General features: G+C 42.1%; 1 protein-coding gene across 1 annotated transcript in view; it reads right to left on the bottom strand.

Annotated features, from left to right (window-relative positions):
- ZMAT4 (zinc finger matrin-type 4) overlaps positions 1-27,525 on the bottom strand; it is a gene marked incomplete at both ends in the record, with an annotated part of 203,552 nt that overhangs the window by 91,561 nt on the left and 84,466 nt on the right. Inside the window, one exon of the mRNA XM_079726554.1 lies at positions 5,345-5,501. Within this exon, the coding sequence (XP_079582680.1) occupies positions 5,345-5,501 (157 nt within the window). The remainder of the gene's footprint in view (positions 1-5,344; positions 5,502-27,525) is intronic.

Here is a 27,525-nt window from a genome sequence, read left to right as displayed (position 1 = left end):
CTGTTGTAGAGCACGGGCTCCAGGTGCACGGGCTTCAGGAGTTGTGGCTCGCAGGCTCAGGAGTTGTGGCGCACGGGCTTAGCTGCTCCGTGGCATGTGGGATGTTCCCGGACCAGGGCTCGAACCCGTGTCCCCTGCATTGGCAGGCAGATTCTTAACCACTGCGCCACCAGGGAAGCCCGAGTTCTTGTCTTGAAAAAGATTTACTGTCGCCTCTGTTTGCTTGCCAGTCCTCAGTCCCAGATGCAGAGTCCTGCCCTCGGCGTGGTGGCTGCGTCTCTCTCCTCCTGACAGGTTTCCTAAACGCCAGAGCCTGTTTGTGTCCTCGGCTCCGTGGCCACCCCCTGCCCGTGAGTTCACACTCCCTGCCCCCCCGGTCCACCAGCACCAGCGCTGCCCCCCTCTCCGGAGCCAGGCCCTGCCTTGGTTCACAGAACTCATCCCAGAAAGGTCCGTCTCCAAGGAGACCCAGTCCCGGGCACCCTTGTGTTCCTCCCAAGGCAGAGTTTGAATAACCCATGTTAATCATAATCCGGACGTCAGAGGCTCTGATAGACGAAAGGGGTCAGGCTGCCTACTACCCCCCATCAACTCACCAAAGGCTCACCTGGGAAGAGCACAAGACCTTCTACTTTTCAAAGCACTTTTCAATCTATCATTTGCTCTGTAAAAGGGCCAGTGAGGTAAATGCATCCAGTATAAGAAATAGACAACTGATGGGAAAACTGAGGTTGAAAAGTACGTGGAGCCACTAAAGGAGATGCTACAAGACGGAGCCAGGGCCTCACTTCCTGTCTCCTGACTCCCAGGTTAGGATTTTTTCTGCCATATTATGTCAGTGGGTCAAGGCTGTAGGTAGCATCCGCTGAGAATCTCAGTGTTGGAAGGTCTTTAAATGTCATCTAGGCTAACCATGTACTCTAGGGCCATTAAATTGTCCTCTGGGCTAATGTCATGATGGTGGCAGCCCCTCAGGAAATGCCCTGCCAAGTGGTCAGCCAGCCTCTGCTTCAAAAGCAGCCCCCAAACACACAGCTCACCTTTAAGTGTCTCTGAACATTAATAAAGCCTTCCTTATCTTGAGCTCAGATCTAATCCCCTAATGTCTACCTACTCATTGGTTGAATCTGTTGTAGCCAGGCACACACATGCATGTGTGCACACACACATATGCACACACACACACACACACACATAATAGAGAAGAGCCAAACTGGATTACCTGCTGGATCTGTTTCTTTTACCTTAACCTTTGCTTTCCGCTGCTTTTGTCCATGAAAAGGGTACTGTCTATACATAATTGCCTGCCTTGGGGAACCCTGCCCCTTTGCCTGAATGTTAAACCAAAGTGCCTTTGTTTAGGGAAACTCTGGACCCTGTTCCACCTGTAGATGGCTGCAAGAAAGAAGAAGTTAACACATCCCCTCCTGGAGGCTGGCCATTTCAGGGGATATTTGCATAACTTACAGCCTTTTTACATTACTTCCTCATCTCCTCCCTTTCTCTGTGCTATAAAATAAACTGGCATCCAAACCCCGATAAGATGGTTATTTTGAGACTTTAGTCTTCCATAATCTCGGTCTGGCGGCTTTCCGAATAGTCATATTCCCTGCCTCAACACCTTGTCTCCGATTTATTGGCCTGTCGTGCGGCGAGCAGAGCGAACTTGGACTCGGTAACACACACACAGCATGACTCTGTCCCATGACAGCCTTGTGAGTAATCTCTTTTCTGTGCTAAACAACCCCGCTCCCTTTCCTCTCCCTCCAGTGAGAGGATTTCCATGCCCTTCGCCATTCTGGCCTCTGGCCTCCGAGTCACCTCGAAACGCTTCCCACAGTGTGGCAGTGACACGACCACGGCAGCCTCAATCTAGCCTCCGATCTGGGCAAGACCTCCACGCTGAAGTCTGCCAAGGCTTGGAGAACGTGGTGGGTCCCGAGTCCTCATCACGCTCTCATCTTACAGAAGGATCTAGAAAAGCGTGAACTGGAGCAGAGATTCCACAACACACTAACAAACGAGATCCGGAACTGGGTTTTGTTCTAGTGGCCCTGCCAAGCATTTCAGAAATTCTAGTACATACACGTCCATCTGGAAAGGCAACCCAAACCTAAACCATGTAATTCAGCAGGATCCCCAGCTGATGCCTGATCAAAGCACATCTTGAGTAGGAGGAAAGGTAATGATTCCCAGATACCAACTGCTCGCCCTCATCAGATGGAGAAGCTCGGAGAAGCAATGAGTTGTGCTTCAATTATTCCTACCCAGAAATCGCCACCGTTCAAGGGCCTATTATTCACGGAGGGGAGGCTTCAGCAGCACACCTGAGCAGGGAGATTGCTTCTGAATTCAGTTGTTTATGATTTTTATGTTCTGTTTCTTCCTTTTGTTTTCATGATAGAAGTAATGTCAAGCCAATCTGGTTGATTAGGCAGAGCAGTTCCTAGATGGGCAGAGGACAGTGAACCTTCGGGCACCACTGCTGGGTTCGGCTGCAGGCAGCATGGGTGGATGGCAGGCAATCCCAACTCCACTCAAGGAGCAGAAAGGGCTGCACTTGGGGGTTCAGGAAGCCTGTGGCCTGGGTATTCTTTTCTGCTGCCTCTTGGCCCTTATCCTGCATTTGCAGTAACTGCATTTTGCTGGAGACCAAGCCTCAACCTCTATCCTAGGTCTGGCAAACCGGGTTCCTGATGTGTCGTATACTTGGTTTCCAGCCCAGCACTCTGGTCTAAAATGACGGTGCCCTGCCATGCTCTGAACAGCCTTTTCTTTCCCTAGAGCCCCAGGACTGCAGCCAGCACCCTGCTACCACATGCCTGACTTTTCTTGATGCTGGTACCCTGCTTGAGTCTCAGCATGATCTCGGTACCCAGAATGTCCGTTGCTGGATTCCACCCTCCTATCAGGCCCTCCACCCCTGTCCTGTGCCTCAGGACATAATGCCTACCCTCTGCTTACACTTGGACCTAATGACTCACCTCCCTGTAGGAGGACACATTGCTTCCTTTGCTCCCTGCCCGCAGCTGGCTTGACAACAGCACCAGCCCAGGGACCAATGTAGCTTCCCAGGCTCTCCAGTCCTGTCTGAAGTTACCATGTTCTAAGATCCTTTCTGCTCAAAGCAGCTTTGGAGGAGAATGAATGAGAGATTAAGGTACAGAAAGGGAGATGCTGGGAAAAGACAACCAGCATCTGTTTCCATAGCCCAAGCCACGAGCTGTTAGTGCTACCTTCCTCCTGCCCACCCCCATTCCCTCCTCACCCACCCAGCAACTTGATGCCTGTCACAGTGAGGACTGGGCCAGCTCCGTGGACACCAAGACTAAGTCATTAAGGAAACACTGCAGTTCAAGTATTTTAGATTCTTTTCCTTTGGAATATATTGATGGCAACTAACAGCTCAGGATAACTCAGAAAAACAAACTGATGCTTGGTTATCTTAAGGATGTATTGAAATTCACAAAGAACTTTTTTTTTTTGCCTGGTGGTGATTTTTTTTACAGAAATAATAACTCCCATTTGCTAATTAATGTGATAAACAAAGATATAGCCTCTTCTCGTCCATCACCACCTCCAAAATTAATTTTAACAGCAATACTAAGCTTAGGCAGAGAGAATAAATGGGCCGGTTACACATTCGTGGAGAACAGGTAAAAACTTTCCAGTGGTTGTTTCCTTGAGGTGTCTATTTTAAGAGGTTTGAGAGGGAGTAGGTTACAAGGTGATATCCAACCTTTTAGAGGGCAAAAATCAAGAGTTTCGACCAAATGCCTGCTTATCAAATGTCAACACACAGAATGTGCCTAAATCAAGCTGAGGTTGTCTCCAAATTCAATGTGTTTTGCAACGCCATCCTCTATCTGAATGTCATAGCCACCTTGACAAAAACAATAGTCTTTAGTTCAACTAAGTAGAAAAATCCAGTGAAAAGATTCCTTGCTCGTCTCCAGGTAAAAGTAGATATTTTTCTTAAGAAAAACACCAGTGAGGATAAAAGCCAAGTATTGTTTTAGACGCTCTTCAATTTCAAGAATACCACTGAAAAAATAATTACACCCACGATTTATGCATGATGCATTAGGCAGCCAGATACAATGCACTGCTACCTTGTAATTGCACTGAAAAAGTCAACATCATGACATATACCCTCAACTTCTTGGGATTATCACCTAGTCTAGTAACATCTGTGCCACAATGTAAATCTTGTCCAAATAATCTATCTTGATTAAATGATAACAGTAGTAATTTAGTTCTATGACTTAATAGACTTCTGAAGAATTTTTTGGGGGGTTACTTCTGAAGAACTAGAGGGTCAAATGATCTGTTATCAATGTTTAAGCTTTTTTTGGGGGGGGGTACGCGGGCCTCTCACTGTTGTGGCCTCTCCCGTTGCGGAGCACAGGTTCCGGACACGCAGGCTCAGCGGCCATGGCTCACAGGCCCAGGCGCTCCGCGGCACGTGGGATCTTCCCGGACCGGGGCACGAACCCGTGTCCCCTGCATCGGCAGGTGGACTCTCAACCACTGCGCCACCAGGGAAGCCCAATGTTTAAGATTTTTATTGTGAAAGTTAATAGGCTTGAATCACAAGATTCCCTACAAAGATGACTGAAATGTCATCTGGGGGGAGGGGGTGGGTGCACCTCGGGTGTCAGCACATGAAAGTGGTTTTTTTTGTTTGTTTTTTTTTTGCAGTACGCGGGCCTCTCACTGCTGTGGCCTCTCCCATTGTGGAGCACAGGCTCCGGACGCGCAGGCTCAGTGGCCATGGCTCACGGGCCCAGCCGCTCCGCAGCATGTGGGATCCTCCCGGGGCATGAACCCGTGTCCCCTGAATCGGCAGGCGGGTTCTTAACCACTGCGCCACCAGGGAAGCCCGAAAGTGTTTTTAAAGACTCCCATTTTCCTCCTCCGTATCCCCATGAAGACAAAAACATTCTCCAGGAGTAAGCAGGGAAGCAATATGTATACAATACACTATCCATCACCCCTCCTGATTACAGACCAAAACTAGAAAGGACAGTGTTCCTTACATAATAGATAGATTATCTTACATAATATACGATAAATATGACAGACAACATCTTGCAGGATGGAAACAGCCATCCAGAAGATGCAAACTGCCGAATTACGAATCTGAAGGGGCCAGGTTGAGAGAACCAGCACTTGGATTTAACAGTCTTATGACAGCACAGGTTCCGCTGGGCTACCTGCTCATCCCTTTAGGTTTTCCTCTCAGCCACTCTCATCCTGGCAGCCACCCATGAAGAGGGAGCCTGATGAACGGGACGGGCACTGGATTTCAGTGTCTCCCCGCCATCACTGTTCAGACACCTACCTGTGGTCGTTAATGGGGTTTTCTCTCCTAGCAACAGTTTTAACCTTTTGGCATGGATTTTGCCTTGATAATGGGAGTCAGCCACCACCGCGGAGGTGAAGGACATGTTACAGAGGGTGCAGCACTTGTTTTTATCCACCATGTCGGCATCACTTCCCTGTGAGGGAGAGAGATGAAAAGAACATTAGAGAGAGCCCCAAGGCCTCTGATGTTTTTGTCCCGTTCCGTTCTGTTGCACGTGAAACCTACCATAGACTTTCTTCTTGAAATGTCTGTATTGTCTTTGCTCTGCAATCTCTCTTTTCTTCTCCAGGATAATCATCATCAAAACTTTCTCAGTTACTAACTTCAACCTATATTTAATAGGGACCACTACTGCCAGGCACTGGGAACACTGGACAAAGGGGTGGATATGAACTACCGGCAGAAAACCAAGGCCCACAATAGGTGTCAACACATTGGATCTGGCACCGGGAGGAAGAGGGTCTCTCACTTCCTCCATTATATGCATCAAAGTAAGTAGAATATCAGAGTTCACATGGCCTGAATTATTTAGCAAAAATTATCATTTGGCATTCAGCTCTGCCTTTGACCCACTTTGGTCTCACCAGGATATGTGGTCCCATGTTCAAGATTTTTTTAAAGATTTCTTTAAGGAATTGAATGTTTTTCATAATTAACTTGAGTCTATATCATAAAGCTATGGTGACGATGCTGGCTGAATTTTCCAAGAGAGTTTGTGTCATTTTCCTTTTCTTCAGGACAGGGGATTCATTAACTGCTGCACAAAATACTTAAATCCAGCTTGATTTTTATTCCTTTGTAAGACTTCACGAAAATGAATAATGATTTGGAGAAAATAAATCCTTTGTCAGACCATGTGACCTGGCTATTGTGCTCACAGTTCATCAATTACCTATATTCTGTGAGGGGAAGATTAATCCATGGGATCCCCTCCTGCCTAGTTAGAAATTGAGGGTAAAGAAGGCACTCAGATAAGGAGTTAATCTATTCCTTAATGGAACGGCAGAAGCAAAGCATCTCTTTATTAAAACAGCAGCCTTGGTTGAGTATCTGGCCCCACAATAGCCCCTTCTCCTATTCCCGGCAGGCCCAAAGAGTGCAATTTAAAATAAAAAGGAATGAAATTGGGTCATTTGTAGAGACATGGATGGACCTAGAGACTGTCACACAGAAGTGAAGTAAGTCAGAAAAAGAAAAACAAATATCGTATATTAACGCATACGTGTGGAATTTAGAAAAATGGTAGAGATGATCTTATTTGCAAAGCAGAAATAGAGACACAGACGTAGAGAACAAACGTATGGCTACCAAGGGGGGAAGGCGGGGTGGGATGAATTGGGAGACAGGGATTGACATATATACACTATTGATACTATGTATAAAATAGGTAACTAACAAGAACATACTGTATAGCACAGGGAACTCTACTCAATGCTCTGTGGTGACCTAAATGGGAAGGAAATCCAAAAAAGAGGGCATATATGTATACATATCGCTGATTCACTTTGCTGTACAGTAGAAACTAACACAACATTGTAAAGCAACTATACTCCAGTAAAAAAATTTTTTTAATAAAATAGCATGGGGACAAGGATGAGGGTGGGGATGGGACTGAGAAAGGGAATTCTGTATTTTTCTGCATAATGATAAGCTGTCCAGACTGCTGGAGAGTGTTGCCTTGCAAATTATGTGGCAGTTAGAAAACTAACTCCTTCCTTCTTAAGGCATTCGTTGGTAATATGGCTGACAATTGGCAGTCGATCTTGGGAGGAGCGGGGTGTGTGTGTGTGTGTGTGTGTGTGTGTGTGTGTGTGTGTGTGTGTGAGTGTGTGGGTGTGGTTGTGTGTGAGTGGGTGGGTGGGTGGGTGTGGTTGTGTGTGTGTGTGAGTGTGTGGTTGTGTGTGAGTGTGTGGTTGTGTGTGTGTGAGTGTGTGGTTGTGTGTGTGAATGTACCAGGAGGCTGGCCTGCAGTTCGGGGATCAGGGAAAGGGAGAGACGCCGTAAGAGTCTCTGAGATTTGGAGTCCCACCTACAGCCATTTATTCTCTTGACCTTAGCATTTAAGTCTTAGCATCTCCCCAGCCCCCTTACCACAGCTAATGAGTGAGATTGAAAGAAATGTACTGCTAGGGGCTGGAGTGGGGGTCGGTGAAAGGAGGTGGATTCTATGGAGAGGGGAGGGGCTTCCCGAAAGGGGTCTCCTAGAGAGGCACAAACCTCAGGGCAGGACGTCTGGGTAGACATCGAGGCTGGACTCACCGAGTGTACCCTTGCTGAGGGTTTCAAGCCGAGGTTTTCTCCTCAATAAAAAAACCAAAAAGGGAATTCCCTGGCGGTCCAGTGGTTAAGGCTCTGAGATTCTACTGCAGGGGGTGCGGGTTCAATCCCTGGTCGGGGAACTAAGATTCTGTATGCCTTGTGGCACAGCCAAAAAAAAATTTTTTTAATTTAAAAAAATAAAAAAAATTAAAAACCAAAATGAAGTCATAAATACTTGTACCCCTTTGTCTGGTCTACTGTGGAGCTGACTGGACCAGGCAGGAAATACGAGAAGAGTTGGCTTCCCTGCATCGACCTCACCAGCCAAGCCCAGGAGATGCCCCAGATCTATGTATGGGGTAGAGCTAGGAATACCGGGAAATACAAATCAGGGAGTTACTGAAGGCTTTGAGCCCGATAAATGAGGAGCGGACAGCTCGGGAGGACTGAGAGACACACACGGGCACTTTCCCACTCTGTGTGAGAGGATATCTGTCCTACATTTGGCGGGGGGCGGCGGGGAGAAAGGAAGGTTGTCAAGGTGAAAGTGGTTGCTTGAATTACCCGTTTTCACCTACTTATGCATAATATGGGTCAAAGCACCTAATTTTTTTCTTAAAATTAGGCAGAAGGTCATAAGCCAAAGCTTAACTCACAACCTACACCTATTTAGATCATGTGCATCCCTCCTGCCTCTTTCGAGCAAAATTGCCGGCCCAGCCTGCCCGTCTCTCCCTGGAGTTCTAAGGTGGAGACATTTCTACGGAAAGTGGTTGCTGTCTTTATATGAAGTCTATTCAGAACTAGTTTCCAGGGCAACGGACAGCCCTTAAACTGGATACTGACCAGTGGGTTTATGGTATTCATTCACCCAACACATTTTTAAGGACCTCCTAAATGTGTGAGATGCTGTGTTAGATGAATATAACCCTCCTCCTTGTTATTAAGGAGGTTGGGGCCAGGAGAATTGGAGAAGGCAGGTATAGAATGAAAGGAACATATTGTAATCAAAGACATATAGTCTCCTATTGGACCCACGCTCTCCCAAGTGTAAGGTAAAAAGACTAGCAATGTAAATGAGCCTATTTCTGTGGATTTTCATCTTCAAGCCTTTCTTGTGCCTGGAATGTCCTTCCTCATCATTTCTTGTCTAATCTTCTCTTTCCAGAACCTGTTTTCATGGCCCAGGTTAACCATCACTTCTTGAGATGAAGCTTCTTCTGTCTCCCTCTACTGCCCTGCAGAAGTGGGCACTGATCTTAGGGCCCTCTGTGTGTCCTGTACATACTTCTCTTATAATAGAGCACTGAGTCATGATATTTGTTTTCATATTTGTTCCCCTTGTGAGGAAGAAGGACATTGCTAAGGTCAAGGAAATGGATACTGAGGCCACAGCTTTTAGCACAATGCTTGCCACACAGTGGGACCTACAGATATTTACTGAATGAATGGAGGAGTTGAGGGTTGCTTTGTGAGTTTAGTAAATTGCATGCCATAAAAAGTCAAAAGAGGAGACAGGCAATGCAAGGAGGTCTATGGGCAGCCCAAATCTCTCAGACTAACAGGAAACTGGCCAGAAAAAGAACCAGAATTTTGAACAATTTATAAACTAACTTGAGGGTTCAACTAGGGCAACATTTTCCGAAAATTTATGTTTGTTTCATCATGGTTTTAATATATATTCTTAGATTTCTGCTCTTCTGGGCAATCTCATTCACATCACAATATAGAACAGCGGTCCCCAACCTTTTTGGCACCAAGGACTGGTTTCATGGAAGACAATTTTTCCATGGACCGGGGTTGTGGGGGGGGGATGGTTGTGGGATGGTTCAAGGGCATTGCATTTATTGTGCAGTTTATTTCTATTATTATTACATTGTAGTATATAATGAAATAATTATACAATTCCCCAGAATGTAGAATCAGTGGGAGCCCTGAGCTTGTTTTCACTTACCACTCACTGACAGGGTTTTGGTATGAGTCTGCAAGCAATTGATTTATGATGATCTCTGTGCTGTCAAACCTCTCTGCTAATGATAATCTGTATTTTCAGCCACTCCCCAGCGCTAGCATCACCGCCTCAGCTCCTCCTCAGATCATCAGGCATTAGATTCTCATAAGGAGCGCGCAACCTAGATCCCTCGCATGCACATTTCACAGTAGGGTTCGCGCTCCTATGAGAATCTGATGCCGCCGCTGATCTGACAGGAGGCGGAGCTCAGGCAGTAATGCAAGCGATGGGGAGCGGCTGTAAATACAGATGGAGCTTCGCTGGCTCAACCGCTGCTCACCTCCTGCTGTGCGGCACCATTTCTAACAGGCCATGGACCGGTACCGTGGACCCCTGATATAGAAGAGTCAAAGAATAATAGAAGCAGAGAACCAATTGTTATGCAAAAATATATCATGGGATGTAATTATGCCATCATTGCAGAAGAGGGTCGAAGAAAGTTTAGCTGTCTGACAAGAGAGGGGCTGGGATGCCCTGAGAAGTTAGGCAGATTTTGAGGCCCATAGGACATCTTTTATAGGATATTTTACTAAAGAGGTCAGTGTAACTCACATGATGCCACCATCTCTGATTCCTCTAATCAGCCTGGTGGAGATGCAACTACCCAGAAAGAATCTCAATATTAACCAAGGGCCTGGAAACTGCCGGAATTTTTTTTTTTTTTTTCTGCAGTTCGCAGGCTTCTCACCACTGTGGCCTCTCCCACTGCGGAGCACAGGCTCCGGACACGCAGGCTCAGCGGCCATGGCCCACGGGCCCAGCCGCTCCGCGGCACGTGGGATCCTCCCAGACCAGGGCACAAACCCATGTCCCCTGCATCGGCAGGCGGACTCTCAACCACTGCGCCACCAGGGAAGCCCGGAAACTGCCGGAATTTAATTGTGTGTTCCTGGCTATCTACATCCTAAATTCATAGCTCCTTGCAACTACAGATCATAGCATTGTTCCTGGAGTCTCCTACTGCCCCCCAGAGCCCTGCTCTTCTATGGCTCAGGGGAGAAATTCCATAAAAGTTGATGAACTGACCTCAATGAACACATTTAAGGTTTCTGGCTTAAAGAATTGAGAATGGCCCCAAACTACCAAGTAAATTAAGGGGAATCCAAGATTGTCTTAAAATATGGGTTTCAAACTGGAGGTAAACATTCAGTGGGACTTTTTCAATGCAGTGTCCATATGGCTGAAAGAAAAAGAAGTTTGTGGAGGGTCCTAAGGCTGCCTCGTCAAAGCACTCTGCAAAGTTAAGAACGTTTCAGAGGAATTCCATCTAGGTGAAAAAACGCTGGCTGACTAGGCCAGAAATCTAGTCCCAAAATTCTGTTTTCTTTTTTTGTATTTTTTTTCTTTTTTTACTTAATTCAAATAACTGTCTTCATTCTCCTTTACTTTAAGTGAGTGTAAAAAGCCTGAGAGAGAGACTTTTATTTCAGAATATCAGAGTGAGGAATCCTGTGAATTTGTTCCCTGGCAAAATAACCATAACCAGTGAAAATTCTTTTTAAAAAAAAAAAAAACCTTTGAAGTCTCTGAAAATTATCCTAAGAGCAAACACCAACTTAAAAAATATATATCTATTTAAGAAAATATACTAACTCTCAGTAAGAAGAGTGAGAGTCTACGGCACTTCAGAGACAACCTCTCCCTCCCTACTGACCCCCCAGTTCAACATAAAAAAAAGTCCACTCTGCTGTGTGTGGTCAAGAAATTAGTGTTCCCTCTCCCATCAGCTCCCCATTAAGAGATATCAGGAAGAACAGATCACCAACACATCCTCTTTAGCTCCAAGCTGTAGAAACTAAATTCCTGGCAATGTAGCCCAGACAGAGATCAAGTACTCTCTTCCTCACTCTTATTCATAGGACAGAAGCTCTTTCCCTGGCATAGCAGGCCAAGAATATTGGAACCATGATTGGCCATGCCCCAGTTTGCTTGGAGGACAGAGGTTCTGTGCCAGGGAAAACAAGCTAAGAAGACCAGAGGCTGCCATCTCTGCCCAGATAATAAAGCAGAGCTGTCACTCTGAGAAAAGCAGTGGCTCAGAGATTTTTCCATAAGAACAGAGGGGGAAGAGGGCGGCTGTAAGAACAGAGAGCTCCTAAACTCTCCCCAGAGGAACTGACTGTGTTTGAAATAGTGTGGGAAGGTTTATGCTAAAGGATGCTCTCAAAAACAATGGAGGTTTTGGTGGTAAGCAATTAAGAGAAAGCTGAGAGCTCCATCAGACCCATAAGCTAAACCACAGCCCAGCTAGTTATCAGAAAGAACCAGCGAAGGAGAGCCTTCCCGGAGTGAGAACAAACTTCAAAGACTTGGGCTTCCCTGGTGGCGCAGTGGTTGAGAGTCTGCCTGCCGATGCAGGGGACTTGGGCTCGTGCCCTGGTCCGGGAGGATCCCACATGCCGTGGAGCAGCTGGGCCTGTGAGCCATGGCCGCTGAGCCAGCACGTCCGGAGCCTGTGCTCCACAACGGGAGAGGCCACAACAGTGAGAGGCCTGCATACCGCAAAAAAAAAAAAAAAAAAAAAAAAAACTTCAAAGACTTGCCTCAAAAACTAATGCTACAAAAAGGAGTGAATTTAATCAGATCAGAATTTATACTGCACACTGGCAAAAACAGAAGAGCAATCGTCCAGCAATTAGCAGAGCCTAAGAGCTAGGTATGATTCTAGCAGAGGCAGACAGCTTAACAGAGAAGATCAGGGAAAGAGACAGTCAAATAGAGTCCTGCAAAAACACTGTCACCCCACAATGACTGTGCACTTTCCTAAGGCTGTTCCTCTGAGCAATGACATTTGTGGCTGCATATCATGGGGGAGGAAGAGATATAATTAAAATAATCTAGCAAAGACAATGGACAAATAAATAAGCAATCAAGAACAAAAACACACCCAAGAGGGTGGGGGAATAAGTTTCCAGAATTGCTACAATATATTACCTAAAATATCAAGTTTTCAACAACAAAATTAAAAAACATTAAAAAAAAAAAACCCAGAAAAGTGTAACCCATACAGAGAAAAAAAAAAAAAAGAGGGCCCAGATGTTAGGTTTATCTGGCAAAGACTTCAAAGCAACATCAAAGACTTAAAATGATTACAAATGTGTTCAAAGAATTAAAGGAAATCATGCTTAAATAATGGAATGTATGATGCCAATATGCTATTAAGTAGAGAATATCAATAAAGAAATAGAAATAATGAAAAAGAATAAAATGGATATTCTGGAGTTAAAAAGTGCAGTAATTGAAATTAAAAATTCACTGGAGGGGCTCATCAGTAGTTTTGAGCTTGCAGAAGAAAGAATCAGTGAACTTGAAGATAGACCAAGATAGAGACTGTGCAATTCAGAAAAGAGAGAAAAAAAAGAATGAAGAAAATTGAACAGAGACTCAGAGAAATGTGGAACACCATTAAGCACAACAACATATGCCTAAAATTGTAATACCAGAAGAAGAAAAGAAAGAGAAAGGAGCAGGAAAACATATTCAAAAAAATAATGACTGAAAACGTCCCAAATCTGAAGAAAAACATTCATCTACACATCCAAGACGTTCAACAAAACTCAAATAGAATAAGTGCAAAATGATCTACATCCAAATGCTTCATAGTAAAAACACTGAAAACCAAAGACAAGGGGAAATTTTTGAAGCAGCAAAGAAACACAGGTCATCACAGACAAGAGAACCAAAATAAGATAAACAGTTGACTTCTCATCAGAAGCAATGAAGGTCAGAAGACAGTGGGATGACATACTCAAAAGGCTGAAAGAAAAAAATCCATCAACCAAGAATCTTATATCCAGCAAAACTTTTTTTTCAAAATTTAAGGTTAAATAAAGGTATTCATAGATTTTTTAAAAGTGAGAGAATTTTTTCCTAGCAGATCCACACTATAAGAAATACTAAAGGAAGTTCTTGAGGCTGAAAGCAAATTACATCAGACAAAAAGTTGAATCTCATAAAAAGAACCAATAAACAAAGAGCACCAGTAAAGGTAACTATGTAATTATAAAAGACAACATAAATGCATGTCTTCTTTCTTCTCTTAACTAATTTAAAAAGTATATAGGGGCTTCCCTGGTGGCGCAGTGGTTGAGAGTCCGCCTGCCGATGCAGGGGACACGGGTTTGTGCCCCGGTCTGGGAGGATCCCACATGCCACGGAGCGGCTGGGCCTCTGAGCCATGGCCGCTGAGCGGGCGCGTCCGGAGCCTGTGCTCCGCAGCGGGAGAGGCCACAACATTGAGAGGCCCGCATACCACAAAAAAAAAAAAAAAAAAAAAGTATATAGAGTCACATGTATATATTTGTATAGTTGGGCCAATAATATATAGAAATATAATGTGCTTGACAATAATAGCACAAAGGAGGTAGGTGGGAGCAAACCTGTAATACAGTAAGGAAATGACACCAGGTTGTAACTCAAATCCACAGGAACTAATGTTAAGAACCATAAAGAGTGAATAAGAAGGTTAATACAACAAGCACTAAAATATATACTGTTCTCCTTTAATTTCTCAGCTTCCTTAAGGATATAAAATTACATAAAATAGTAATTATGGCAATATATCATTGGGTTTGTGACATGCATAGATGTAATATATATATATATATATATATATATATATATATATATAAATAATAGCACAAAAAAATGGAAAGAGAGAAGACTGCTCTACAAGAGTAATATTTCTATATTAGGCTAAAATTAAGTCAGTATAAATCTTAAGTAGATTCTGATAAGTTGGGATGTATGTGTAAGCCCTAGAGCAACCACTAAATAAATAATTTCGAATAATACAGTGAAAAATCACTAAAGGAATTAAAGTGGTATAGTACAAAATATTCTCTTAATGCAAAAGAAAGTGGTATAGGAGAAATAAGGGAATAAAAAAGACATAATTCGTACAGAAAATAAAAACTAAAATGGTAAACATAAATCCAACTATAGCAACAATAACACTAAACTGTGGCAGTATTATACAGTCTAATCTAAAGAGAGATGATAAGACTGGATAAATAGAAAACATGACCAATCTACATGCTGTCTGGAGGACACACACTTTGGATTCAGTGATACAAATGGGTGAAATGACAAGAATGAAAAGACGGGACTTCCTTGGTGGTCCAGTGGTTAAGACACCATGATTCCACTGCAGGGGGGCGTGGGTTCAATCCCTGGTCAGGGAACTAAGATCCCACATGCCACAGGGCGTGGCCAAAAAATAAAATAAAATGAGCATAGTTTTAAAAAATAAAATAAAATAATTAAAAGATATATCAGGCAAACAGCATACATAACGAATCTGTAGTGACTCCTAGGAAAAGACTTAGGCAGTATACTTTTTAACATCAGTCTGAGCAATCTCTTTTTAGATATGTATTCTCAGGCAAGGGAAACAAAAAACAAAAATAACCAAATGGGACTATATCAAGCAAAATACTTCTGCACAGCAGAGAAAACTATCAACAAAACAAAAAGACAACCTACCAAGTGGGAGAAGATGTTTGCAAATCATATATCTGATAAGAGGTTAATATCCAAAATATATAAAGAATTCATACAACTCACAATTAAAAAATAAAACTGATTAAAAAATGAGCACAGGAGTTGAAGAGACATTTTTTCCCAAAGAAGACATACAGATGTCCAACAAACAGATGAAAAGCTGCTCAGCATCACTGATCATCAGAGAAATACAAATCAAAACCACAAGGAGATATCACCTCACACCTGTCAGAATGGCTACTTTCAAAAAGAAAATAAATAACAAGTGTTCGCAAGAAAGTAGAGAAAAGGGAACCTTGTGCACTGTTGTTGGGAGTGTAAATTGGTGCAGCCACTATGAAAAACAGTACTGAGGTTCCTCAAAAAATTAAAAATACAACTACCATATGATCCAGCAATTCCATTTCTGGGTTTCCAAAGAAAACAAAAGCACTAATTTGAAAAAATACATGCACCCCTATGTTCATTGCAGCATTATTTACAATAGCCAAGATATGGAAGAAACCTAAGTACCCATCAACAGATGAATGGATGGATAAAGAAGACATTTATATATATATATATATATATATATATATATATATATATATATATACATATGTACACACACACACACACACATAATGGAATGTTGGTCATAAAAAATGAAATTTTGCCATTTGTGACAACATGGATAGAACTAGAAGGTATGCTATATGATAAAGTCAGACGAAGACAAATGCAGTATGATTTTACTTATATGTTGAATCAAAGAAATAAGACAAATGAACAAAAACAAAACAAGTGAACAAATATAACAAAATAGAAACAGAGTCATAAGTACAGAGAACAAACAGGTGGTTGCCAGAGGGCAGGGAGGTAGGGGGATGAGTGAAATAGATGAAAGAAATTAAGGGGTACAAACGTCCAGTTACAAAATAAATGAGTCAGGGGATAAAATGTGTAGTGGGGGAAAATTAATAATAATGTGATATCTTTGTATGGTGACAAAGGAGGTCAAAAGGTACAAACTTCCAGTGATAAGCTAAATAAGTACTATGGGTATAAGGTACAACACGATTAATATAATTAACACCGGTGTATGGTATAATGAAAGTGATTAAAAGAGTAAATCCTGAGTTCTCATCACAAGAAATATCTGTTCTATTTCTTTGATTTTGTATCTATATGAAATGGATGATGTTCATTAAACTTACTGTGGTCATCATTTCATGATGCATGTAAGTCAAATCATTATGCTGTACGCCTTAACCTTATACGGTTCTGTATGTCAATTATCTCATAATAAAACTGAAAGGAAAAAATTGGGCAAAGGATCTGAATAGACAATTTTACAAAGAAGATATACAAATGGCCAATAAGAACATGAAAAGATGCTTGAATCACTATCAGGAAAATGCAAATAAACCACCGTGGGATACCACTTCATAACCACTAGGCTGGCTAGAGTTTAAAAGATAGGTAATAAAAGGCACGAGCAAGGATGTGGAGAATTAGGGACCCTCATATACTGCTGGAAAGAGTGTAAAATGTCACCGCCCCACATTGGAAAACCATCTGGCAGCTCCTCAAAAGTTGAAACGTGGAGCTACCGTACAACCCAGCAATTCCGGTTCTAGATACAATCAGTCCTCCTCATTTACAGGCACGTACAGGTATCCCCCGCTTTTCGGAAGTTCGCTTTCACAGGAAGATCTCCAATTAGTACCTGTTTCACTAACTGAAAGAAATCCCAAGAGGATTTTGACTTTTGGGGAGAAAAGTGAAAACAGCATTGAGCTTTTGTTTTGCACTGAGCTGTTACAGGGGCAGCACACAGCCGCAGCAGCCAGAGGAGCACCACAGGCTCCCTCCCCAGGAACTACACAGCATCTCAGCATCAAGCTGCCATAGCTTTGCACACCCTGTGAGCATCTGTGCCTCCGTTAGCAAGGTGTGTCCTAAGGCAATCGCTTCTTCGCTTTACGCCATTTCAGCTTACGAAAGGTTTCATAGGAACGCTCTATTTTCAGATAGTGGGGGGAACCTGCATTTGCAAATTTACCTACTTGCAAATATTTATTTGTAACCCCCAAATCCACACTTGTGGTGCTATTGTGGTAATTCGCAGACTCGTGCACAGTGGCAAAAAATGAGTCACCTGACACACACGTTCCCAGCTGAGCTTGAACAAGGCAACGCTGCCTTCTTGTTTCACCTCTCATGCTGTAAACAAGTGTTCTTTTTATGGCCCATTCAGTTCCACATTTTTTTTGCATCTTTGTGCTTTTACTTGGTGATTTCACCGCTTCTAATGATCCCCAAGAGTAATGCTGAAGGGCTGGACAGTGTTCTCAACCACAGAAGAAATACACGTGTTAGATCAGCTTCATTCAGGAGTGACTCATAGTGATGTTGGCTGTTTGAGTTTGGTGTTAATCCATAAACAATACTTTACATCTGGAATAAGGAAGAGAAAATTCACTGATCCTTATGTTATCCAGAAAGTGCTAAAGTCATATCTGCAGTGCATGATGAAGGTGTGGAAAATCTGGAAAAGTGGCTAAATGTGTGGATTCACAAGATAACAGCCGATAAAAAAGCATAATGGACAGCATTGTTGTGAGGCTAAAAGTCAATGAAATGTATCACATTACCCAGAGTCAGGAAAATATTAAACGTCCCTCAGCTAATTTTATCATAAAAAGAACTATGTATTATCAATTATTTGTAAGAAATGTATATTAAATAAGGCATCTTTAAAGAGAAACACATAAAACGAGGTTATGTATTGATAGATTGACAAAAGTCTTGGGACCAGCGGCTTGCAGGAACTTAACCCTGTATTTCCCCTAGAAGTAATGGCTCAGCATTTGCTAACTCAGAGCTGGTAACTTTACAGAACATAACTACATGAAAAATGAGAATTGAATGTATATTTCATTCAAGAGAAATAAAAATATATGTCCACATAAAAACATGTACATAAATATTCATAACAGTATACTTCATAATAGCCCAGAAGTGGAAATAACCCACATGCCCATCACCTGAAGAACTGGTAAATAAAATGTGCCATAATCCATACAATGGCCCATTATCAGCAATAAAAAGAATAAAGTACTGATACATGCTATGGCCCAGATGAACCTTGAAAACACTACGCTAAGTCAAAGAAGGCAGTCACAAAAGACCGTATATTGTATGATTCCATTTGTATGAAATTTTCAGAATAGGAAAATCTATAAAAACAGAAAGTAGCTTAGTGATTGCCACACAGTAGGAAAAGGGGAGAGAGAGTGAGGGGAAATGGGAGCAACTCCTAATGGGTACAAGGTTTCTTTCTGGTGAGGATAATATTCTATGGTTTACTATGGTAATAGTTCCACAACTCTGTGAATGCACTAAAAACCCTTGAATTGTACACTTTAAATAGGTGAATTGTTAAGATATCTGAATTATATCTCAATAAAACTGTTAAAGGAAAAAAAGCCTAATAGATGCATTTAAGTATTCCAAAAGCCCAAAGGAATACTACATTTGAAGCATAACTTTTCTTTTCTGGGCATCTTCGGCTTGGAGGCAAATCCACTGAGAAAGGGAAAAATAAAAAATATTTTGTTCGTGTGGTCTGCCTTGTAGTATATGTCTCAGAACTAGCTGGAAGTCCTTGGAATTCTGATCACTGGTGTCCATTTTAGCTAGACATTTCGTGGCTACCATGGAACTCTAACTGCAGCTGCTATTAACCTACACCCAAAGGCAAGAGCAACCTGACACCCCCTGCTAGAGCCAGAAATAACTGTATCTCCCAGCACATACCATGCAGTAAGAGGAAATGTCCAATAAATGCACCTATTTCCAGAGTTATGCATGTCGTTGCTTATCATCTGTATTTAACTTTGAAAAGAGGCAGTAAGCAAGAAAGAATGTTCTTTCTCCTTCTCTCCTACTTTATTGGGACCAAAAGACCTAGAAGATGCTTCCTGACTGACAGCAGGGCCCTGAGCAATCTTTCTCCCACTGTTCTCTCTCATGCATCCTGTCCCCCTCCATTTAGGTCACGCTGTCTTCTCTCCTCCCAGGCTATTCAAATCACACCCAGATGCCGGTCCATTTTCTCCAGGACTCCTGTGAACTTCAGCTACTTCTTCATGGCTGATCTCTCCCCGTCCTGAATATCTGTACCTTAAGTTTTGATTAGGTATATTTCTTTAATTGTTTCATCTGCATTTTTTTTTCTTTTTTTTTTTGTGGTACACGGGCCTCTCACCGTTGTGGCTTCTCCCGTTGCGGAGCACAGGCTCCAGATGCGCAGGCTCAGCGGCCATGGCTCACGGGCCCAGCCGCTCCGCGGCACGTGGGATCTTCCCGGACCAGGGCATGAACCCGTGTCCCCTGCATCGGCAGGCGGACTCTCAACCACTGGGCCACCAGGGAAGCCCCATGTCCATTTTTTTATTAGGATCATCTCTCCAAAACCATCTTTAAGGCAAGAACTATAGGAGTGATCCTCCCTCCCCACCCCACCCCATCTCCAGAGCCTGCTGTGGGTCTAATTACATAGAAGAGACTCAATAAACATGGAATAAATAGTTGCTGAATGAATGATGTGAAGTGGCCATCCATGAACCAGTTCTAACTTGGTCATGTACATCTGTTTTCCGCATAAAATCATCTCTCCCCTGCTCTCTTCCCAGCATTATTGCTGTGTCTCAGGAAAAGGTCAGTGGGCATGGAGTTCATACTCAATACTGAAATGGACATAGTGGCAATGGTATGTTATCATGGGAGTTTGCCCACACAACAAGGATGTGTCCTGCTGGCCAGGAAAGTGGATGGTGACCAGATATCTCAAGAGGAAGCTACAGTGTCTGCAAGAAAGCTGGCATGAGCCTCGTGTCCCAGAGTTGACTACAGAGATACACAACCCGTCCTTTGGATGGAAACCATCCCTCCATTTCCATAGGATTGGGGAAAGTGGTCCTTTTGACACTAAAGGAAAGAGAGAAAGAAGATGTCTCCCCGGGAGAGATGCAGAATTGTCTGTGTGCCTTTGGTGTTTGGAAGGCACTGGTTTGTTTCTGCAGTCACTGAAGAAATATTTAAACAGATGGTAACAGTACTTACGAGACCCCCAAAGGGAGAAATTAGCCAGAGCCCCTGAGACAGGACAAGCACATAAGTCAGATAAGCCCCACTAACAAAGAGAAGGGGCAAACAAAACTGTCACCATTGAATAGATGTGCCACAGAGAACAAAGGCGGTGGGAGAGGCAGGAGGGAAGAGGGGGAGACCAAGGGCTAAAAGCTCTGAAAATCTAGAACCTTCCAAAGGGAAAGCTGTATGTCCTGTCTGAGACACCACTTGAAGACTGGACAGAGCTGAGGTGGCCTTAAAATTTGAATGCCACCCATGCCAGAGAGGCCCTCCTTCAGACAGCCCTATTCACCTTTACCATCCAAACTCCCAGCCCCCACGTACCCACACAGCTGCCTTTTCTGAGCCATAGGAGGCCCTTATGTATTTTCCCACACTTAGTTTTCATAATAAGTCTAAAACAGGCTTAGGATTTATCTCTGTCTTCCCTTTTGCCTCATCCCCCAAACACAAGCCATCAGCACATCCTGTCGACTTGTCCTCCAATTACACCCCCAAACTGTTTCTCTCTGTCTCTCAATCCACTTGTAGAGTCTTTTCTCTGATCACTCCCACCATTCAAGCCTGAGTCCTTCTCCACTGCATGCCTCTCTTTTATACTCTTCATAGAACTTCACATTCTAAAATTATACGGTTTAGCTATTTAAATCAACTTATTTCTTACCTGTCCCCTACCACTAAATTATTCAATCCTGTGTGCCCAGTATCCAGAGCAGCAGCACTGGCCTAGAGTCTGTACGACAAGCCACAAATATGGCCACTTTAAAATTTTTAATAGTTATATTAAAAGAATTAAAAGAATCTGTGAAATGAATTTTTAAATACATACTTTATTGAGCCCAGTATATTCAAACTAGTTTCCTTTCCACATATATTCAACGTAGATTATTAAGGAGCCATTTTATATTCTTATTCTCCTACCAAAACTTTGAAATCTGGTGTTTACATTTACAGCACATCTCAATTCAGGTTACCCGTACTTCAGGTGTCCAGTGGCTCCATGGGCCAGTGGCTACCGGGTTGGATGGCATAGTCCTAGATCATAATGAGTAATTGTTAAATACTAGTTGAACTAAAAAATGAATGAATAAATGAATGAAGGACTCAGTGAATAAATAAATAAATGAATTCCCATTTTCACAGATCAGGAAAGTGAAACCAGAGTGTTTACATAAATTCTCCAATGTGTCATATGTTTAGAACGTGGGGGAACTGATTTTTGAATCCTTGACTCACTGAATTCAAGGCAGTGCTATCTCCATGATATGGCACTGGCATCTTAGGTCAGTTGTCTCATCAAAAGCTTTCAAGGGTCCTTTACTACCTAAAAATAAATTCCTTATCATGACATTTAAAGCCTGCTACCACGTAACTCTCAACACACTTTTCCACTGCTTTTCACACATAATGTGCCCCAGGCAAACTGATTTTTTCAAGGTCAGGAACACAAAGGAACCTGCCAGGAGATGGCCTGAACTCCCAGTTCTCAATGTCTCTGCTCTTCATAGCCTGGCCGCCTGCCCTTGTCGGATGCTGCAGGTGAGTGAGGATCCAGTGCTTTTGGTCCCATTTCTGTATCAGGTTGGAGAACAGCAGACTCCCCAGAAGAGGAAGCCCCTATCTTGTCCATCTTTCTGTCTCTGCCCCAGCAGAGTGCCCGGAACACGGCAGCTTAAATGGAGGAATAACCCCCCCACCCTACAACCACCCTGAGTACATTCCTGCATGTCCTTGTTCACATGGCTCCTTCCACCTAGAATTTCCCCAGTCTCTCTACATACAAGGGTCACTCAGCTACCATGTCCCTCATCAAGGCTTCCCCAAGTCAGCCCACCACCAAAGGATCTCATGCTTCCCTCACTGCTGTATAACTTCATTTAGGTCTCTCCCCACACACTTAACACCACAAAGCAAATATCTCACTATCTCTACTGAATCGTTCATTCTTTGGTCTAAAAAGGTATCATCCCCAGTGCCCAGCATGGTGTTTTTGTGTGACATCCTGAAAAAAACACAGAATACTGAATTAAAGAGGAGCAGATCTGCATTCAAAAGATGCTGGTTTAAGTCCTGGCTTTAAATGTTCGAGATGTCACATAATTATTGAGTCTGAAATTTCTCCCCTGTTATGTATGAAATAAAATCTGCCCTGTCTGTCTCTTCATGAGGTAAAAGTCAGGATAAAAGAATACAATATATGGAAACATGTTTTGTTTGGAAAGTACTTTTCAAAGTTTATATATATATATATATATATATATATATATATACACACACACACACACACACACATATGTGTATATACACATATTTATGTATATACATATATAACATAATTATAATATTATAATTATATTATTCATATATACATACATATTCAAATAGACTGGGGGATGGATGCATATTATCTTATTTTATCTTTATCATGGCATTTATTTATACCTGACTTTTTCTCACTTATTTACGGGGGTTCATGTTTAATCCCTGTCTTCTATCGTTGTAATGTATGCTTCTTGAGGCCAGGAACTCTGTTTTATTCACAGCTCTACCCCCAGTGTCTATAAGAGGGCCTGCTATAGTCCATTCAATAAACATCTGCTGATGAATGAAAAAATACATGCACACAAAATAAAATGAAGATTCTGAGAAGATGCTGGCAACAGTGGTACAGTTTTAAATTTTCTCTAAATCCCCAAATAAACACAGAACTCAAAAGCCAAACAAAAAAAAAAAAACCAAAGACAATACTTCTAACAAAACTAAATGACAAGGTAGTCCCAGGAACTTCAAAATACAAGTGAATAAAAATAAACAACAAGATCTAGAAGGCCTGTAGGTGTAAGTCTCTGTGCAGGAAAACAGAGTGAAGGCATGGGGCACCTGATGGACCTCAGAGCAGGAGGGCCCTCAGCTGCCAGTAAGTCCTCAAGAGAAAGCATGGCAGATGCATGTGAGAACAGCAGCTGCAATTAGGAGGGCCTGCTCCATCCTGACAGCAGGTAGGTACAAGGGTCTATGTAAGGTCAGGAGAGGCAAGCCAGTCTTGCCCCTTGGAACTTTCAAGGCAATGCATCAGAATTCTTACCGGGACAGAACTTTATACTGAAAAGACACTGCTGAAGACAGAATCAAAATCTTGGGGTTGCCATATACACACTACTATATATTTTTTATTATTATTATTTTTTTTGCGGTACGCGGGCCTCTCACTGTTGTGGCCTCTCCCGTTGCGGAGCACAGGCCCGGGACGCGCAGGCTCAGCGGCCATGGCTCACAGGTCCAGCCACTCCACGGCATGTGGGATCTTCCCGGACCGGGGCACGAACCCGTGTCCCCTGCATCAGCAGGCAGACTCTCAACCACTGTGCCACCAGGGAAGCCCCACACTACTGTTTTGAAAATAGATAACCAACAAGGACCTATTGTATAGCACAGGGAACTCTGCTCAACATTCTGTAATAACCTAAATGGGGAAAAAAAATTGAAAAAGAACATATATTTATATGTATAACTGAATCACTTTGCTGTACACAACACTGTAAATTAACTACAGTCCAATATAAAATTAAAAAATTTTAAAAATCGATCAGAACAAGGACAATGGAGACAAAGAAAAGAGAGGTTCAGACAAACATGCAGGAGTGAAACAGAGTCAATAATATTCAGTAAACAAGCTACCGTATTTTTAAACACTAAACACAAACATGCTCATGCCAAAAATGTAAAAAGAAAGGAGCTCTGTTAAGTTAGAAAAGCAACCTTGAATCACACCTCCTTCTAAAAGTTCAAGAGACAAATACATGATAATAAGCAAGAGAAAACTATGAAAATCATATTCCATAAGAGTTATTTTCAAAAGGAGCAAAATAGCAAGCTTACAGAAAATGAAAACATATCAGAAACAAATGCTTTCAAAACAAATCAAAATGGTAACCTTCTATTTCAAAGCAAACTAAGACACTTTAAGAAAATGATACAAGGCATGAAAGGACAACATAAAAATGAGAAAATTCACAAATTAGGTGTAAGAACTACAAAAATAAGTGGAAATGAATAAATCACTTGAGAAATGAAGATTAAACTAGAAGAAACAGAAGATGAATAAACACAACGAATAATTCTCTAAGAAAAATAGAAGGTAAAATTAAGGAAAACATTTAAAATCCTAAGGAAGTAGAGATATAAAGAGATTCAATAGTAAGTGACAAATTGAAGAAAGACAAGGATGATCCAATATATGAATAATAAGAGACCTTGGAAAAGAAAGTGAAATAAAAGAAAGCAAATGTTGGTATTTTCTAAAATTAAAATTAAATAATATATATTAAAAGAGCATACTCTGAATGTCAATTCAGAGCAGCCAATACTAAAATATATTCCAGGAAAACTACTGAACTTGAGAGTAACATTTTTAAAAAGTATTTGAGCCTCTAAGAAAATGACTTATTTATAAGGAAAACAATATTAGATCATGATCAGACTTTTCAACTTCAGTGTTTTATTCCAAAAATAAATGGACTAACATATTTTACATTCTCAAGAAAAAAAGGTGAGCCCAATTTTTTTTTTATATCCAGCAAACCTGACATTTCAATAGAAAGGGTCCAAAGTGCTAACAGGGATGAACTCAGGTAACTTTGTTCTCATGAGCCTTTCCTACTGTATATGCTGAAATGACTAGAGAGACATCAATAGAAGACTAGTGGTTGTGTAGTATATATGGTTACTTATGAAATTAAGACAAAAGGGGGTTAATAGGGAGAAAGTATAGTATGCAGTGTCTATATGCTCAGATACTGTGGATATATTATAACTATTTAAACTGGGGAGAATATGTGCTGCAGAAAATATTTATCAGTTAATATATTAGTGATGTAGTAATAGTATGGTTATTTGCAGCATGTTATGTCTATGATATTGGAGAGAGTAAATGAATAATCATGGGACATTCAAATTTTGTCATTTCCTGTGTCTCTGGGAATCAAGAAGAAAGGTAAACAGAAGAAAACGTAAACAGAAGAATAGAGGAGGGTGAGTACAAATGCTGAAATCAGGACTGAATTGGAAGAATCAGTCTTTACTGGTGAGGTCTTGTGGAAACACACATCTTTCTTAGTTCTATCCACTGAACAGACCTAGAAACAATCACAAACCCAGTACAATATCCCTAGCACTCAGAATCCTAGCAATCTTGAAATACCATTCCCACTAAAAGAAACTCAGTCTTTTGGGAGAAAAGAAGCTGATTCCAGGAAGTGGACAAGATGAGCCTGGACTATCTTGCCATACTAGATAACAAGAAAGCCATCAAAGATGACCATGGGGCTTCCCTGGTGGCGCAGTGGTTGAGAGTCTGCCTGCCGATGCAGAGGACACGGGTTCATGCCCCGGTCCGGGAAGATCCCACATGCCACGGAGCGGCTGGGCCCGTGAGCCATGGCCGCTGAGCCTGCGCGTCCGGAGCCTGTGCTCCACAACAGGAGAGGCCACAACAGTGACAGGCCCGCGTACCGCAAAAAAAGAAAAAAAAGAAAAAGATAGGGAAGGAGCAAATTGAGGTTCTCCTGGGATGAGTGACCTGGGTCGTGGTTACAGGGTGTTTGCCTGAAAATTCATTAAGTGAAACATCTTTTTTTTTTTTTGGCAGAATTTTGTATCTGTGTTTTATTTCTAATGAATGGTTTGAAAAGATGGATTCCAGTTTAAAATGCACCTGGCTAGCAGCCCTAAGTGTCTCCCTGAGTATAACTCTAAAATACTAACGAAGAGTGAAAGAGATGAAATGCACACTAAAAATTAACTTGACAGACCACCTGATACCAGGACTTAAACTGAATTTCCACTTGCCATAAGGCATAAGGAGTTCAACTGAGATAAGCTGTGAAACTGGAATAATAATAGAATTTCCCTCGTAGGGCAGTAGTGAGGATTAAATGAATTTGTAGGCGCAAAGTACTTAAAATGGGGCCTGACCCAGAACAAGGCTATATTTAAGAATAAGCTACTGTTTTTATTTATTATTATTATTTTTTTGGTGGTACGCGGGCTTCTCACTGTTGTGGCCTCTCCTGTCGCGGAGCACAGGCTCCAGACGCGCAGGCTCAGTGGCCATGGCTCACGGGCCCAGCCACTCCGCGGCATGTGGGATCTTCCCGGACCGGGGCACGAACCCATGTCCCCTGCATCGGCAGGCGGACTCTCAACCACTGCGCCACCAGGGAAGCCCTAAGCTACTGTTTTTATTATACACCTACCCACGGTCACATCTCATGAGTTCCATAAAACAAAAGATAAAAATATACTGTCTACATCTCACTGTCCTTCCCCAAAATTCAGACCTGTACCAACCACAACAAAAACTGAACCGCTATACTTTATCATATGGTTTCTTGAACTGACAAATCATTTACTAGTTGTCACTTATCTGCATCCATTGTGTGACACTCATTCATAATTATCAGCTGGGTAAGGAAACGTGACTAATCCATTATATATTGGTGGGTGTAGCTTCCCATCCCAGCAGCCAAAAAGATGAGCTATAGGGACAGAGGCAGGGACAGCTGCAGGGGCTCAGAATCTTGGGACTCACAGCTTTAAACTGAGGCAGCCACTCCTACTGTTAGAAAACCAGCAAGGATAAGAAAAGATGCTACTCAGAAAGCAAGGCTTAACTGTAGTTGAAGATCTTGCAGAAATTAGGGATGGGCCAGGAGCTGTGCCCATCAAGCCACGTTTCATCATGGCTCTAAGAAAGGAATTAGACACTTAGCAAGTTGGACACCAAGAGAAGTTATTTCTTCTCAGATTAATTTACAAATTCAACACAAGTTTAACCACTGGACGTTGGGGAAAAAGAAATCTGAATTTCTTCTGCAAGAGAAAACCAGTAGAAAGCTTAGACAATTTTGAACGTTAAAAATTAGGAGTGATCTAGCTTCAAATATGAAAAACATAAAACTCTACGAGTTTTTAAGGTGGGTTTCTGTTACAGAAAGGCTAACGAAACAAAATAAATGCAGAAACAACTAAAGAATAAATTCAAATTAGGATAAAATAAGGGGAAATTTCAAGTCAGTGAGAAAAGTGACATTATTAAATAAATGGAATTGGAAGATTGAATAATAATTTGGGAAAAATAATAAAGCCATAAAATGAGAAGAAATATACAGAAATATTCATATAATCTTAGGATGGATTAAACTTTTTAAGCATAAAATAAAAAAAACAGTTCAACATTAAAAATCTT

Source organism: Hyperoodon ampullatus (genome assembly GCF_949752795.1).
Source record: "Hyperoodon ampullatus genome assembly, chromosome: 20".
In the NCBI taxonomy this organism is placed as follows: Eukaryota; Metazoa; Chordata; class Mammalia; order Artiodactyla; family Ziphiidae; genus Hyperoodon; species Hyperoodon ampullatus.
The sequence above is the reverse complement of the archived record's forward strand: the minus strand, read 5'-3'. Positions and strand labels throughout refer to the sequence as shown.